Raw genomic sequence first — 15,904 nt, forward strand, 5'->3', positions numbered from 1 at the left:
AAGTCAAAAGATTAGAACTTTGGTCACTTTAAATGAGGAAAAACATCCTCTGTTCTCTTCCGATGTCAAGAGAAAAGTTGTTCATGGGTTCAATGACTTAATCACGATTTAATAATTTCCTTTCAAAGCGTTTCCTCCCTTTCCATCCCAGTGTGCCCTAATATGGGTAATAGTTAAACAAATTTTTTTTCATGTCTTATTTAAGTGCTTTCTTCACAATTTGTATCTTTATTTGAAGACTGTGGTGCATGGAATGGTTCTATAACTCACTGTAGGCACAACATGATTCTTCAAATGGCATAAAAAAAAAAAATCTGAGCTGCCTTTTCCATGATTAACAAAATAAACTCATGTTTCTGTTTGGAGTATTATGGGTAAATCGTTCAATCATTGCCTCTGACTATCTATAGTCATAGTCTTACCACCCTGAGAAAACAGCAGCCACCCTCAGTGCATCCTGGGAATAATATGACGTATCAGTCACATTTGTTTATCTGGCTCGAGGGAATTGAAAAAACGGCCCACAGTTGTTGTTCATCCATGGTTTCGTTTTTTTTTGTTTATTTTTTTGTTTCCAGCCTACTTAGTCAGTGATCACACAATATCCTGTATGTAGTTTCCTTCTACATGACTCAAAACTTGTGTATAACTAAAATAACATATTTTCCAGGATGCTGAAATTGACTGAATACACAAATAAATGCAACAGTGCCGATATATTTCTCACAAAACAACCATTGCAAAACAGATGCCATTTCTGTATCCTAAACACATATGTTTATCTTCCGCCCATATCTTTTGCTAGCTGTAGTTTTTAAACCGAACATTTCCCACGTTCCCAAATGGTCATCTCCCATTTTTAGAGTGCAATTCTAAATCAGAGTAAATTGTTTTCAAATCTATTTATGGTCCCCACAGATTTATGGTCCCGGGTGATATTCCTGAAGTATGCAAAGGAAAAATATTACAAATCCACGTTACAGTACCGTACTTTGAGTCATGATATCCTTGTTTGGAAAAGGAAATTGGTGCTTTCAAGGGTCCTTTTAGACTCATGAGTACAGGACACACACTTTAATGACACTTTAGCCTGTGTCTGAAATGTCGGATCACTAAACTGCATGTTAATGAGGACTTTGATATGTGTCAATAAAGGAACTAATGGAGTCTCATTTGCATAACCTGAATCAATAGGAATGTTTGATGGCTTTTGCTTCATGAGGAACGTTATAGACGACAAGGTGACACCGATGACATGAGCATCGCATTGTTTATTTGTGTCGTCGGTTCTTTCTGGTGCACAAAACGGTGACAGACATTGATCTACACCTTTCAAGACATCATTTAGCATTCAAATGCCTCTAGGAATGATGACTCAAGGCTCATCCTGACAACAGCAGCAGGGAACCACTGTTCTGCGGGAAGTCTGTTTTCCTCTTTAAGTAACACTCAGACTAAATAAAGACTCGTATGTTGGGGTAAATGCCAAATATCCTCTGCGGTCTCAGTGTCTAGTTTTAGCCTATGCTAAAATGGTTAGTGAATCAAATCTCTGTAAATGCTTGGGAACCACAGGTTTCAACAAACCTGGGCAAAACATTCAAGGAGACGTTTCGAGACTTTTGAATGAATGAAATGGTGGTAATACTGTATTTCTCATTAGGAAAGATTCAAAATACAGAATGAACACATTCAGTAGATTTTCCTTCTGACTGAAAGCCAATAAAATAGCTAACGTGACAAAAGAAAAGAAAACTAGCACAAACTGAGGAGCATTTTAAACAGTATCAAGAAGCTAAACTGGCCTACAAAAGAGAGATAAATGGACAGAAGAACCAGAAGATGGACAAACAAGAGAAAAGCAACACAATGTAACATTCCACACTCTTCAGAGTCTTTCAACAAGAATGAAACAAGCCAGAATCATCTCTTTTCCTTCTCTTTCCCTAATTTTTTTACATCAGCCCATCCTGAGGGCATTAGACTGAAGGTCACTGTCCTAAAGGGATAATGTCACAGCTTCAAAACAAGTAACAGGACGTCAACCATCTCCACAGAGCTTAAAACGGGGAATCAAGCACAATATATGTATAAAACAACAGTTGAGGAATCTGGAATGTTGTGAGGATGGGAATAAGAGTGAATGGAGCAATCGATTGGGCGAATCTTCAGATCTTCTCCAACGTAGCTAATTATGTATAACCTTGAAGTCCTCTCTTCACAGGAAACTGCATTCTGGAAGTTGATTGTTTTTTGTGTAGGGATGATCCATGATATGGAGAACATCCTCAGCATCTCATTGATAGCTCACCTTCTCTTAGTACATTATTGGGTTTTTTGTGTATGTTCTGCTTTCTGTAAAAAAGAGACATCAAGAGGAAGGTTTGAGAGTACTAAACCACAGGTTTACTGTAAATCACAGCAGTCTGGAAAAAAAATATGGTACTTTCTATGTTCTTCTTATGTACTTGAATGGGGAAAGACTGAAACCACAAAAAGTGTTTGCCACCCGTTTCAATATTATTTAACGATTATTTAAATATTTAATAGTGTTAAACTTCTCTTGTTGAACTTTGAAAAAAAATAATAATATTAATACTTTTAATCAGTAAGAACACATTAAATTAATCAAAAGTAAGAGTCAAGACATTCCTAATGTTACAAAAGATTTTTATTTCAAATAAATGCTTTCTATGCATCAAAGAATCCTGAAAAAATTAATCCTGTTTTACACAAAATTATTAAGCAGCACAACTATTTTCAACATTTATAAGAAATGTTTCTTGAGCACTAAATCAGCATATTAGAATGATTTCTGAAGGATCATGTGACACTGAAGACTGGAGTAATGACGCTTTGCCTTTAAAATGTACGAAAATAAAAAATATTACCTAAAATTGTAATAATATTTCAAAATATTTTTACTGTATTTTTTTTAATCAAATAAATGCATCCTTAGTGAGCAGAAGTGACTTCTTTCAAAACATATTTTTGAATGGTAGTGCATGTTTTTTGTTGTTCATATCTCAGTTCATTTAGTTTTTCAGTTACATTGTTAATTCTTAATTTGATTTAAGTTAACTTAAGGTGGGCCTAATGTTTGACCAACATGCTTAAAACAAAATTCAAATGTAATAATAAAAATAAAAAAAAAATTTAATTAATACAAATAAAATATTTACTTAAAATATTATATACAACTCCAAATGCCCTTTTACTCTAAAATAGAAAAAAATCGCACATCATGTGAAAAGACATTAAACAGTAAATGAACACCTCTTCCAGTCCAGTGCTGTGCCAACGTGTAGCAGATTTTCTCGGCATTAGGGAGGCATTTTAATAAAATTAACAAGAGGTGTAATTCAAGTAATTTATCATGTAGCTTTAGCTGTCTCACAGAGGGGGAGAGAACAAGAACGGCCAGCTGCAGAAACAGATAAACGGGTGGAAGGGCGACGCTGGAATATTCATGCGGTGAGGCTTTGCTTACACAGGAAACTTGCAATTAGTCCCCAGTCTTTTGATTCATCTATGTGTTTATTTGCTAATGGTTTCGCTCTGAGACAGAGGGAGCCGATGATCTCATCTGTTTGGAGGACACGGACAAGTGACACACGGTGTTGCTGAGAAAGACTGATGGGAAGGGGAAGTGAGGTCAAAACAACAAATCCGAATAAGCCATAACTGAAACTGTGCACGTCCATATAAATACACACTGTATACAGGAGTGAGTTGATAACCATGTTTTTTTTACTAGAAAAAATCTAAATACTAAATATTTTAGCACTATCTTCAAAGTCAATACGGGGAATGATCATTTTTATCATTAAAATGTACATCACCGTTCAAAAGATTTTTGAAATTAAGAAATTAATACTGTTATTGAGCAAGGATGAATTAAAAGTGACAGTAAAGACTTTGACATGGTTATAAACAAACTCTATTTCAAAGAAATGCTGTTCTTTTGAACTTTCTATTCATCAAATAATCCTGGAAAACTTTAAATGGCGCAATTGTATTCAACATTGATAATAAAAATAGCACAAAATCAGCACATTAGACAGATTTCTAAAGGATCACGTGAAGACTGGAGAAATAATGCTGAAAATTCAGCTTTGCTATCATAGAAATATATTACATTTTAAAATATATTAAAACAGAAAACAGTTATTTTAAATTGTAATAATATTTCACAAAATTACAGTTTTTACTGATTTTTTATTTAAAAAAATGCAACCTTGGTGAGCACAAGAGACTTCTTTCAAAAACATTGTTGAACCCCAAACTTTTGTACTATATATTTATTAAAATATTACTAAAATATGTTGTTCTGCAATATGAAACACATATGAAAAGGGGCCAGTTCCATTCAATACCTTGTAACAAGCAGTTGTCCTCTGGGCTTCTGCAGCGCTCCGTCTCCATGTCCAGACTGATTGGATCTGTGTTAACAGACAGCGACAGCTGACAAAGCCTGCTGAAAGACTATCGGCCTGAATGATAGTCACTGAGTGTGTGTGAGTGTGTCTCACCGTGTGTGAGAGGGTCTGATGAGGTGGCCTGCTGTAAGGCCTGCTCGATTTGCCCTCTCCGCTTGGACTCATATTCCAGCGCCTCCTGTAACCTCCTCTTTGCCTTCTTCTCCTTCTTCAGACGTCTCTGAATGGTGGCTAGATGAGAAAAGGAAAAGTTCCATGCGTAAACATCAAAAGGAACCGGATGATCTCGGGTTTTTCAATTTTCCAATACATGTATTACAACGTAACACACTACCCCGACTGCGTAACTCAGAGGTGAGCTGTCTCTCCAGACTCTCTCTCATCTCTCTCTCTCTGTACAGCTCCATCTTGAGCTCTCGCCTCTCCTGCTGAAGCTGTTTCTCCTGCAGACGGGCGTTCTCCAAAGCCACCTTTAGCAGACCCTGAAACACAGGTCCACATGTTATTGATGTTGAACATTGTTTTGTGCGCGTGTCTCTCTGTGCGTGTATTCCTTCATGGCTGTACCTGGACATTAGTGAGCAGCGTCTCCACGGAGGAGAGGCCGTCTGTGAAAAGGAGGGAAGCAGGGAAGCCTGGGGGAAATGTCTGAGCTGGGACCTTCTCAAATAATGTTGGCTTCACTGTATTCTGCTCAACTGCAAAATAATAAACACAGCGAAAATAATTCAACTGATCGGCTGACTGATAAAGGAATAGTTTAGCCATTCATTTTATACTGTCAGCATTTAACTCTATTATAGTTAACTACAACTAAAACCATAAAAAGAAATGTCATTCCTTGAAACACCCACCCCAAAAAAACTTTAACTTCTTTTATTTTAGCTAGCTGCCAAGGCAAATGTAACTTGAATCAAATCTGAAATAAAAATGAATAAAAACTAGAAATATTTAAAATAATAATAAAAACTGACCAAAAAAGTTTGGGGTCGGTAAGATTTTTTAAATTGTTTTTAATATCAAAAATGTTTTTAAATTATTTATCTTATGCTCACCACGGCTGCAAGTATTTAATCAAAAATAGTAAAAACTGTAATATTCTAAAATATTACACATTTAAAATATATTATTTAAAATATTTTAAAATGTAGTTTATTCCTGTGATGGCAAAGCTGAATTTTCAGTATTATTACTCCAGTCTTCAGTGCCACATGATCCTAGTGTATGTCTGTCGGTTTATGCTTTTTAAATATTCTCCAGTACAGGATGATATATAGTAAGGCATGAGCATATTATTTTAATTGTTTTGAGATTACTTGTGTATAGAACCTAGAATATCCCATTACAACCAACAATATACTATTACATCACCCAACTAAATGCAATATAAAGGCTCTGTGTAATAATTGAACTATAATGAGAGCAGAGGAGGTCAGAGACTTTTATGTAATGTTATAAGAAATGTTGTTATTTTAAATGAAATATTGTTTATGTTGAGAAAATGCACCCCTGTTGTTGGAAAGTCTGTTCATATGCAGAGCTGAGTCCATCTCCCTTTGTTCATCATGATCGTCATATGCTGCAGAGAGAGAAAGAAATACAAAAAGACAGTTGATAAATTAAACAAGAAGTTTCCGAGTAGCACAGACTATTACAAACACATATTGCCTTGTGCTGTTATTGTGTATGCACCAAAATCGTTGCAAGGCTTGTTGATTAGTTTACAGTAACATCTTTTTTCTCTCAATGTAAATCATATAATGTTGTTTACTGTGGACATTATACGCAAGATATTATGAAACAACAGTAATATCACACTTCAAGATGAAGATGCTAACCACAATAACTGGGGGGGGGGGGGGGGGGGGGGGGGATGCTACTATGCTAGGGTGTTGTTGATGGTTGCCAGCCCAGGGTACTGGTATGCATTTGCTAAGGTGTCCTGAGTGGTTTTTTATCATATTGCCATGCAGTTGCTACAGGATTCTTAGTGGGGTTTTTTTTGTACACTTCTATACAGTTACTAAGATGTTCTAAGTGGACTATAGGCCAGTAATAGGCTTATGAAATTAACGTTTCGCTGCGATTGCTTCTGTAATGTTTTTTCAATGGTTTACTCATATGGCACAATAATGTCTTTGAGTTACACTATTATTCAAATGTTTATGTTGTTTTTGAAAGAAGTCTTTTATGCTCACCAAGGCTCCGTTTATTTGATCAAAAACACAGTAAAAACAAAAGTGTTGTGAAATAATATTACAATTTAAAATAACTGTTTTCTATTTTAATATATTTTAAAATGTAATTTATTCCTGTGATGGCAAAGTTGAATGTTCAGCATCATTACTCCAGTCTTCAGTGTCACATGATCCTTGAGAAATCATTCTAACATGTACTTTTGGTGATCAAGAAACATTTCTGATTATTTTTCAAGATCCTTTGATGAATTTACTTTTTTGTATTAACTCTCACTTTTGATCAATTTAACACATACTTGCTGAATAAAAGCATATTTCTTTCAAAAAATGTTTTCGTTGCAAAGGAAGTGAATCAATAAAAACTAACTTTAGCTGGACAATAACTTTATTCTAGAGCTGCTGTAAAGCTAAAACAATCTCTGTTACTTTAATTTCCTATTATCACTGTAAAGCTGCTTTGAAACAGTCCATATTGTTAAAAGCGCTATATAAATGGTGACTTGACTTGTCTCAGCATATCATTAATTCATTTGACAGCCATACTGAATAACTCACCTGTTTTTTGAGGAGAGTGTGAGTAAGGGTGTGTGGGGCTGCTGGGAACTGAACTGCTTAGTTGAGGTGAGGGCTCAGTTTTCTGAGAAACAATTCCCTCAACGGATGGTGTCAAAGAGGCACTCTCTTCAAAACACTCTTGCTGAAAAAAAAAAATACAAATAAAAAGTTCAGTCCTGTAAACAATTATACACCCATAGAAACTCTCCCCACATGACAGCACATCTTCATCACCCCAGTTTGTCTGAAATCCATCAGAGAGTCAGATTAGCTTGATGTTCATATCATCGTAAAGATGAGATAAAATAAACCCTTTTTTCAGATACAGCTTTGATGTGAAGCTAGTTTTAATAGTCAAGCTGTGTTTTGCAACACAGCACAAGTCCCTTAAGCAGTTTGGACCCCTTTATACCAAGTGGACCAGGAAATTGCTTTAAGTGACTCAAAATAAATAAACTCAAGCGAGAACTGTGTGAACGATCCCTGATGACCTTGCAGCAAAAGAGCTCTTGGAGTATATGTGTGTGTGTGTGTGTGTGTGTTTTAGTGTCTGATGTGTACAGCATGTCCTACCTTGATGGCAGATGTCGGCCTGGAGACGGGGCTGTGCACCTGTGCACTTGCAACCATGTTGGCAATTGTATTAAGGTGGTTCATCTGGTTCATAGCCATGGCAACAGAGGCGGGAGGAAGTCCAACAGGAAGCAGGGGATGGGGCATCATCATGAAGGGCAGGTCCAGTCCTATGCAAAGAAGAAAAAATCATGGAATAACTACATAAATTTAGGTCTGTTTATCACACAAATCTATTGAATGTCTTCAGATTAGACTTGGAATTTAATCATGCTGCACGATATACCTTTTTAGCATCGATATCGTGACTTGCGCATCCTGTGATCGTGACAGTCACATCACAGGATGAGCAATGTCAAGTATGGGGATCGTAGTTGATCTGTAAGGACCAGGTACCACAGTTCGAAGCGCTCGTGATTCTCAGATTAATTGCAAAGTTCAACCGTCATAGAGTGAAAGTTTATAATTTTTAGGTCCTGTCAGTTTAAACATTCGAGCGCAAGAAGACGCGAAAGAACTCAATTCGAAGCACCGAACTCCATTCTCTTTCACATTTATTTGTGCTTGAACGTCAAAATGCCCGTCTCCTCAAGTATCCTTGTAAAAACAGTTGCTTATGGCTTATGTAAACAAACAATTGTGAAAGAAAACAGATGCGTATTGTTATATTGGATCCATGCATTCAGTCTTAAAGTGACAAAAGCCTAATATTCCTGCTGCTGTCTGTGTCATTAATTTTAAGCCGGATGCACACTGTACGATTTATAATAGTCGTTTACGACTGTTGCTTGTCAGACTGTATGAACATGATCCTCGCTGTAAGCCATGTCACACTCTGGGATCTCAGTTGTCAGACCGTACGGCAGTCAAGACATGTTAAAAATGGAAGCACGCAAGAATCCAAGTTTTACATCATCAATCCGTGACACGTTCAGTGACTGTGAGCTGCATTTACATGCGGGATAGAAATGGTTGCTAGCAAACAAAAACAGTCTCTAGCATTAATTTTGATCATGTCTTCCCAAAAACATCAAGTGAGGTTTATTGTTGTCTCACTAAATGCGTCATCAGGTTCTGCACTCCTATTGGTTTTTCATTTGACGGTTGTCTTAGAAGCCACACTGCAGCATTGTGTGTCAAATCTTCTGACACTGCCAGAGTTTTGTGGCCATTTTATCGCAAAGGTCATTAATTGGCTGTCGGCGAACATGTCAAACTAGCGATCAAAGACGTCAGATTTTGGAACAGGATCAGAGGAATCTTTTAGGATTCTCAAAATTAGTCTCAGACGGCAAAATCATCCAGTGTGAACCCGGCTTTAATCAAACAACAAAATACAAAGAGAAAGTCGCTTTTGTAGCTGTAGCAAAGATTAATTATATGGGTTAACTATGTTAGATTAGCCTGACGTCGTCATACTCAGATTCTAGTCAGAATGTGAGTATGAAACTGCTCCATTGGGCTGTGATTATGGGGCGTGTGTCAACCGAAAAGGGAAATAAAAGGCCTCTGCACTCAATTGGATAGACCTAGAACCAATCAGAGCAACAGAGTAAGTGACGTATGTTGAGAGATAGATTAAAGTTGATAGATTCAACTTTTTCCGAATCCCGTAGGAAGGACGGCAAAAACATCTTTCCCATCGACAAATGCCTTGATCGCGGTTATCTGTTCCTCTTCTAAACTGAATGCGCTGTCTATATCTTCTATAACACACACGATAGCGGAATATACACAACTCAATTCTCCAGCGGCAGCCATGAATTCAACTCAAGCGCTCTGATGACGTGGATGGTTACGTTACCGTTGCTCTGCTCACATAGATATGATGTCTATGGTTGCTCATCTGTCCATCATCGTATAAAGCCCGCCCTGACAATTTGATTGGTCCGAACAGTTTTTGTTCGGGCATAATAGCTCCTCAACGGATCGAGTCCAGACCGAACTTCCCGACCTAAAAATTTTGTGGGGGGGTTCGGTCTGGCATCCAGGCTAATATTAGATGGGTTAAGAGGACAAATTCTGAGTATTGGTTACCATACTTGGCCTTCACATGTCAGTTTGAGGTTGAAAGCTTCCCATTAATTGAACATAGAAAAAGTCATAGGTTAGGAATGACATGAGGGTAAGAAAATACTGACAGAATTTTTGTTTTGGGTTGAATTACCCATTTAAACACATCAGGGTGTGCATGTGAATGGTTAATACTCACTGTTGGCCAGTAGATGGGTGTGTTGGAGAGAGTTGAGCTGAGAGTTGTTCAAGCTGTGCTGTGTTTTCTCTGAAACAGGTGATGAATGTTTCTCTCTCTCCCAGGACAAAGCTCTACATCCTATTTAATTATAAAAGAGTATGACATAGTCAAATCCACAAAATATATACACATACATATAGTAAGCAGAAACCAGAATTCAGAAGTAGTTTTTTTAAAGTTACTGTGGCATTAGACTTTATACTGACACCTACTGGTGTGGATGTAATGTCATTGTGAAATAGCCTAATAATTTTATTTTTATAGCCTAATCGCACTTTGAAACCAAAAATAACTTGCAAAGATAGTGACTAATATTACTGGAGTTTGTTAAAAGTGCTGTTCCTTGCTTTAGGTGAACTTTAAGTGCATATTTAAATGTACACTTAAATATACACACAAATGTGCTCAGACTAATTAAATTAGTACTTAAAAAATGTAAGTAAAAAAAGTTATCCCCCAAAAAGTTATCAATATACTATAATATATGCACTTTGTTATTTTTAGTGAATAAAGAAATAATAAATAGTATGTTGTCCATGGGCCAGCAGTAACAATGAACTGAAATAATCTATCATCAGCATTCATGTCAGTGCCATTGAGAGCAGATGGTGTTTAGGTGGCAGATTGTGGCAAAGGAATCAATGATAAAGCAGGATGAAGTCGGTCCCCTTAAGACTTTCACATACTCCAGCCAATAAGGTCTTCACACGACCGCATAAAAATAACTTGATTAAAAACAATAAGCTCTCTCATTACACCTCAACACAACACTGCAGTTGCATTACAACACCACGACAGCTTCGCAACCTAGACCGTTCACCATGACATAAATACCGTACAATATAGCGGCCATCTGTGCGACGATCTGCACGTCCGTGGAAATCAAGACTAGTGTCAACACACACGCTCACATATCTTGTAGGATTGTTCTAACGTAAGTGAGAGGGTGCAAATTCACTGTAATCAGACATATGAAGATGGATGAGGGGAGGGAAAGCAGGAGCAATCAGACAACAAGAGCTGCAGCTGTGCTGCCAAACACTAAAACTAACGCAAACATGCACACGTGCATACGGTATATTCTCTTGTGTCAAGTACTCAAATAGAAACAGCTTTCAGCTTTGGGTGGATGTCTAGAACAGCTTTGGTTTAGATTACTGACGTTTTGAAAGGATGGTGTCAGAAATATAATGGCAGATCTGTCCATGATGGCAAATCCCAAAGAAGTGCGTGTGCCATGTTTGGAACCCACTCGGCGCACAATTTACTATTAAAGTTATTACTGCAACATAGGATGATCCATGATATCACTTGGCAGAAATGTCGCGAACGGCACGTTTTACCACGTTTGCCTCAATAACAAGGTCAAAACAGGTAAAACTTTCTCACTAAAAATGGCTATTTCTCACTTTGGAGTATTTTTGGCCAGTAATTAATTATAGTAATTACTATCCTAGTAATTAATAAACACCAGATGGTCAGCTTGTCTAGACTGTTTGATCAAGTGAGAAATGCTTTAAAAGTCAACTAGAACAGATTTGTGTGTTTCTACATGATTGCTGTCACCAAAACACACACTCACATACACACACACAAACATTGCATGCACAAAAAACTACTGATTTAAACAGCATCCTAAAAAAAATGAGGGCAACTTCAAACAGACAAGATGAGAGAGAGAGAAAGGGGGTGGACGGGTGAAGATCCAAAAATGCTGACCATATGCTTGCAGGGAAAGATGGGCAAACAGATAATGTGTGCGTACATTAGACACGACTTCCCTGCTAAGCGCACACGGACGTAAAAACAAGCACACATGTGCTAACATACACCCGTATGTGCGCACATCTCACACCTGTTTCTGTTAACGCAGGCAATCACCCGTATGACAGGTTTCGGCCATCTTGTTAAATAATGCATGGAATTTTTCTTTCAACTTGTCAACGCAGGGGGAAAAAGTATCTCTCCCTGCCTCTCTCTTCTCTTCTGATGTCATTCTTGATGCTGATTTTCCTTGACTGCATTCCGTCTTTCTGATGAAGGCCTTTTTTTCTTCTCTCCTAAATTCTGCTTGTCCACAGCTGTTCTCACTAGGAAAGCTGTGCTCTTTTCCTCCTAAACACTTGTGAGAGTGGCCTTTGAAGTTCACATTATCTGTGTTAGTTTTAGCCAAAGTTAGCTGTGTTTGAAGACTCAGATTTCATGTGATGCCTAAAAATCTGACTAGCAAGTCTTGCAAACACTAAAAAAATGCAATATTGCTCTAATATACAAACACTACCATCCAAACACTGGTGTCGGTGAGATTTTTTTTAAAATCAATTGTCCAGCAAAAATGCATTAAATTGATCAACAGTGTCAGTAAAGTGTCTAAAGATTTGTTTTTTTTACAAAATATTTCTATTTCAAATAAATGCTATTCTTTTGAACTTTTTATTCAATATAGAATCCTGAAAAAAAAAATTCTGTCGTATTAATTGTATAATATTACAATACTAATATTGTATTATACCACATCAGACAGGTGAGAAATATAGATATAAATATATTTAGACAAAACAAATATAATTAAATATAAATAAATGTGTATTATTAGATCTAGTTTAAATCAAATTAAAAATAAATATAAAATTCATAAAACCACAAATGATGGATCTTCTTATGCATAGAAGCACGCACAGATATTGTGCATATATAACACGGCATATGCATACGCACAAACACAAGCACCTCTGCACCAAATGTCTTGTTTAATCTCTAAGGCTGGTGTACGATTAACTATTCTCCTGTCCGTTGTTGGTCTTCTCTAAATGCACGGTCAGGCAGCAGTCATTAATGTCACCATTAGTCTCTGTAAACCAAGCACAGCCCTGCAACATGGGCCTGTTGAGCGAGCTCTGTGGTGGGGCTCATCTCACCCAAAAGTCCCAGGTTACTATTGCAAGGCCATCTGTCTGGCACATCTACAGATTGCACTTTAAACAAGGTGCCTTTAACACAACACTTTAACAAATAAATAGTGAAAGCACACTCCATACCTGTATCTGTATTAGAGTTGAGCTCATCTGAATCAAATTCTAAGCCATTATGGGCCTTGTGTAGAGTCATCATCATCTTCATCTTCTGTATCTTCAAAGCTTCAGCCATTGTTGTTAGACCTGCAATACAATAATGTCACAAAAACTGAGTACATAAAACACTCACATCTCACTTGTTTCTCCCACACAGCAGTGATGTAATCAAATGTAAACTCACATGTGTCTTCAGAACAGTTTCAGCTGAGATCTAAACAATATCTCAAACTGAGCCCGGATTTGCCTAGATTTTCTCCAATCAAATGCAAAAAAATGCTGTAAAACCACATAATCTAAGCTTTTCCATTCAAATCTATTTTATACTGTACATACACTATATACACAAAAGTTTGTAATGATTAAGATTTTCTAATGTTTTTGAAAGAAGTCTTTTATGCTAACCGAGACTGCATTTATTTGATAAAAAATGCAGTAAAAACAGTAATATTGTGAAATACTATTACAATTTAAAATAACTTTTTTTCCTGTTTTAATATATATTAAAATGTAATTTATTCCTGTGCTTGTAAAACTGAATTTTCAGCATCCTTACTCCAGTCTTCAGTGTCTGATATACTGCCATTCAAAAGTAAAAAAAAAAAAAAAATGCTTCTCTTTTTGGTTTTGAATATCTAAATATACTGGTTTCAGGCTGCTAAGTGATGTGCTATTTATGAAGCACATTAGACTAAAAATTACAGCAATAAATTCCTTAGTTGACAGTGAACGGATGTTGTCATCAGCAGAGTTTTATCCAGAGCAACTGGAGGGTCGCAGTGCGATAAGGGACCTGAAATAACTCTCTGTTAACTGGACAGAGAGCATATCATGGAAGTAGTCCAAGAAATAGCCATCTACCAATCAATCACTTTAAACTCCTCCTACTACCAGCAATTAGCCAGCCTGAGAGCTCTGGCCCTGGTTACCCTGGATACCATAAAAAAAGGTAAAAAAAAAAGAAAAAAGTATTGATTAGTGACAGACGGTCAATGCTCGAGACCAGTGATTGATGTTAGAATTGCTGCCTCTCTCATTATAGTTCAGATCTTTCAACACACGACCCTGCAATTCTAGAGATGTCCAGTGTGCATGTGATGGTGTGTGTGTGTGCCTGTATATTTTTGCATATGTGTTCGGGTGAGCGTGTGTATTGCATCTGACAAGGTCATGATTGTGACAAAGGAAAAGAAAAGTGCAGGTGATGCTGACTGCTGAGAAGGAGAAAAACAATGGGCCATTAACGTGCACACGCATAGACACAAGTACAGACCGGCATGTTCCCTTTGGAGAGCATTGACTGCTTGGCTAATCGTGACTTCAATATCTCTATGTAAACGCTGACTGTTGCATGAGCTTCACTGTGGGCTCATGGGAAAATAATCTTCAGAGACTTGAGTTGAGTTACGTAAGCTGTTTGACAAGAAGGAAACCGATCGTTCATTTGAAGTGAGACTGTCCTGAGGGAGGAATTCTATTCCTTGAACTCTATAATGATGGACCAGAGACAAAGTTCACAGGTCAAAGCCACACACCATGAGAATAGTTAAGATCAAACATTTATTTTACTAGTTTTATGGTACTTTTTGTCATTTTCTGGAGCTTTGCAATAATGTAATTCACCGGTCAATTTTGATTTATGGTAAAGAGCAGCTGGGACATTCTGCTAAATATCTCCATTTGATTTTCATGTTTAAAATCATAGAATTTGAAATGACAGAATTTTATTTTTTTGGGTGAAGTATTCCAGACAGTGTGAGAAATTAATATATTATTCATCAAGTATGCATTAAATTGATCAATATCAATAAAGACATTTACAGTGTTACAACAGATTTCTAGTTCAACTAAATTATGTTCTTTTGAACTTTCTATTAATTAAAGAATCATTAAAAAAATTATCGCATGTTCTACAAAAATATTAAGCAGCAAAACCTGTTTTCAACATTGATAACCGTGACAAATGTTTTTTTGAGCTGCAAATCTGAATATTATGGAGTAACCATCACAGGGATGAATTACATTTTTAAATATATTAACAAAAACATTCATTTTGAATTGTAATAATATGTCACAAATTAACTGTTTTCTGTCTTGTGTTGTGTGCATTTTAACTTATTATATGGAAATCAAAAACTGCATTTTCTCCTCTCCTCTCACTCGTTTGGCACCACCCCCTGCTGTCTGTCATTCCCCTGTCATAAACAATCCCAACAATTCCAAAACATGCCAACGAGGCCATTTTGGAGCAGTTGGAGATTAGAAAATATGAAAATAACAGATTTAAATGAATGTCAAAGTCAAATTTTACTTACCAATCTTTCAGAAACAAAATCCATGCTATTGTCAAATACCTTAGATCCCAGAAAGAAAATCTTGAGGTAATTACTATATAGTATAGCTGTTCATTTAATAAAAAATACAAAAATAAATGAAAATATATATATATATATATTTTTTTTTTTAATATTTTTTTTATGTTTCATATTGAAATACCTGGACCAGATGTTGAAGCTTGTTTCCGCCACTGAATAAAAAATAAACAAGGTAATTGGGATTTTTTTAAATCTCAGAATTCTGACTTTTTTTCTCGCATATATAAGATATGAATATCTAGATATAAACTTGCAATTGCGAGAAAAAAATAGTCAGAATTAAGATAGATTAAAAGTTGCCATTTTATTATGTGGCACAAACAAGCTTCCAAACATTTGATTGCACAGTATTTTTGGCAAACCTGAACACAGTTTGAGACATTGTTGAGATCACTTCTGAAGCTATAAAGAAACATAAGAGATTACTCTGGGGTTTTTT

At 36.4% G+C, this 15,904-nt stretch overlaps 1 protein-coding gene across 1 annotated transcript in view; it reads right to left on the reverse strand.

Moving 5' to 3' along the window:
- Window positions 1–1,251: 1,251 nt before the first annotated feature.
- dachb (dachshund b) overlaps window positions 1,252–15,904 on the reverse strand; it is a 42,009-nt gene continuing 27,356 nt past the window's right edge. The window contains exons 3-12 of the mRNA XM_077205224.1: window positions 13,058–13,177; window positions 9,978–10,097; window positions 7,766–7,935; window positions 7,193–7,334; window positions 5,947–6,018; window positions 5,007–5,137; window positions 4,774–4,921; window positions 4,533–4,670; window positions 4,377–4,442; window positions 1,252–2,355 (exon numbers count right to left, since the gene is read on the reverse strand). Of these exons, the coding sequence (XP_077061339.1) occupies window positions 2,318–2,355; window positions 4,377–4,442; window positions 4,533–4,670; window positions 4,774–4,921; window positions 5,007–5,137; window positions 5,947–6,018; window positions 7,193–7,334; window positions 7,766–7,935; window positions 9,978–10,097; window positions 13,058–13,177 (1,145 nt within the window). The 3' untranslated portion in view covers window positions 1,252–2,317. The remainder of the gene's footprint in view (window positions 2,356–4,376; window positions 4,443–4,532; window positions 4,671–4,773; window positions 4,922–5,006; window positions 5,138–5,946; window positions 6,019–7,192; window positions 7,335–7,765; window positions 7,936–9,977; window positions 10,098–13,057; window positions 13,178–15,904) is intronic.

The sequence above is a fragment of the Siphateles boraxobius genome, unplaced genomic scaffold (assembly GCF_051911475.1).
Source record: "Siphateles boraxobius isolate OS27281-9 unplaced genomic scaffold, OSU_SipBor_1 53, whole genome shotgun sequence".
NCBI classification, from domain to species: domain Eukaryota; kingdom Metazoa; phylum Chordata; class Actinopteri; order Cypriniformes; family Leuciscidae; genus Siphateles; species Siphateles boraxobius.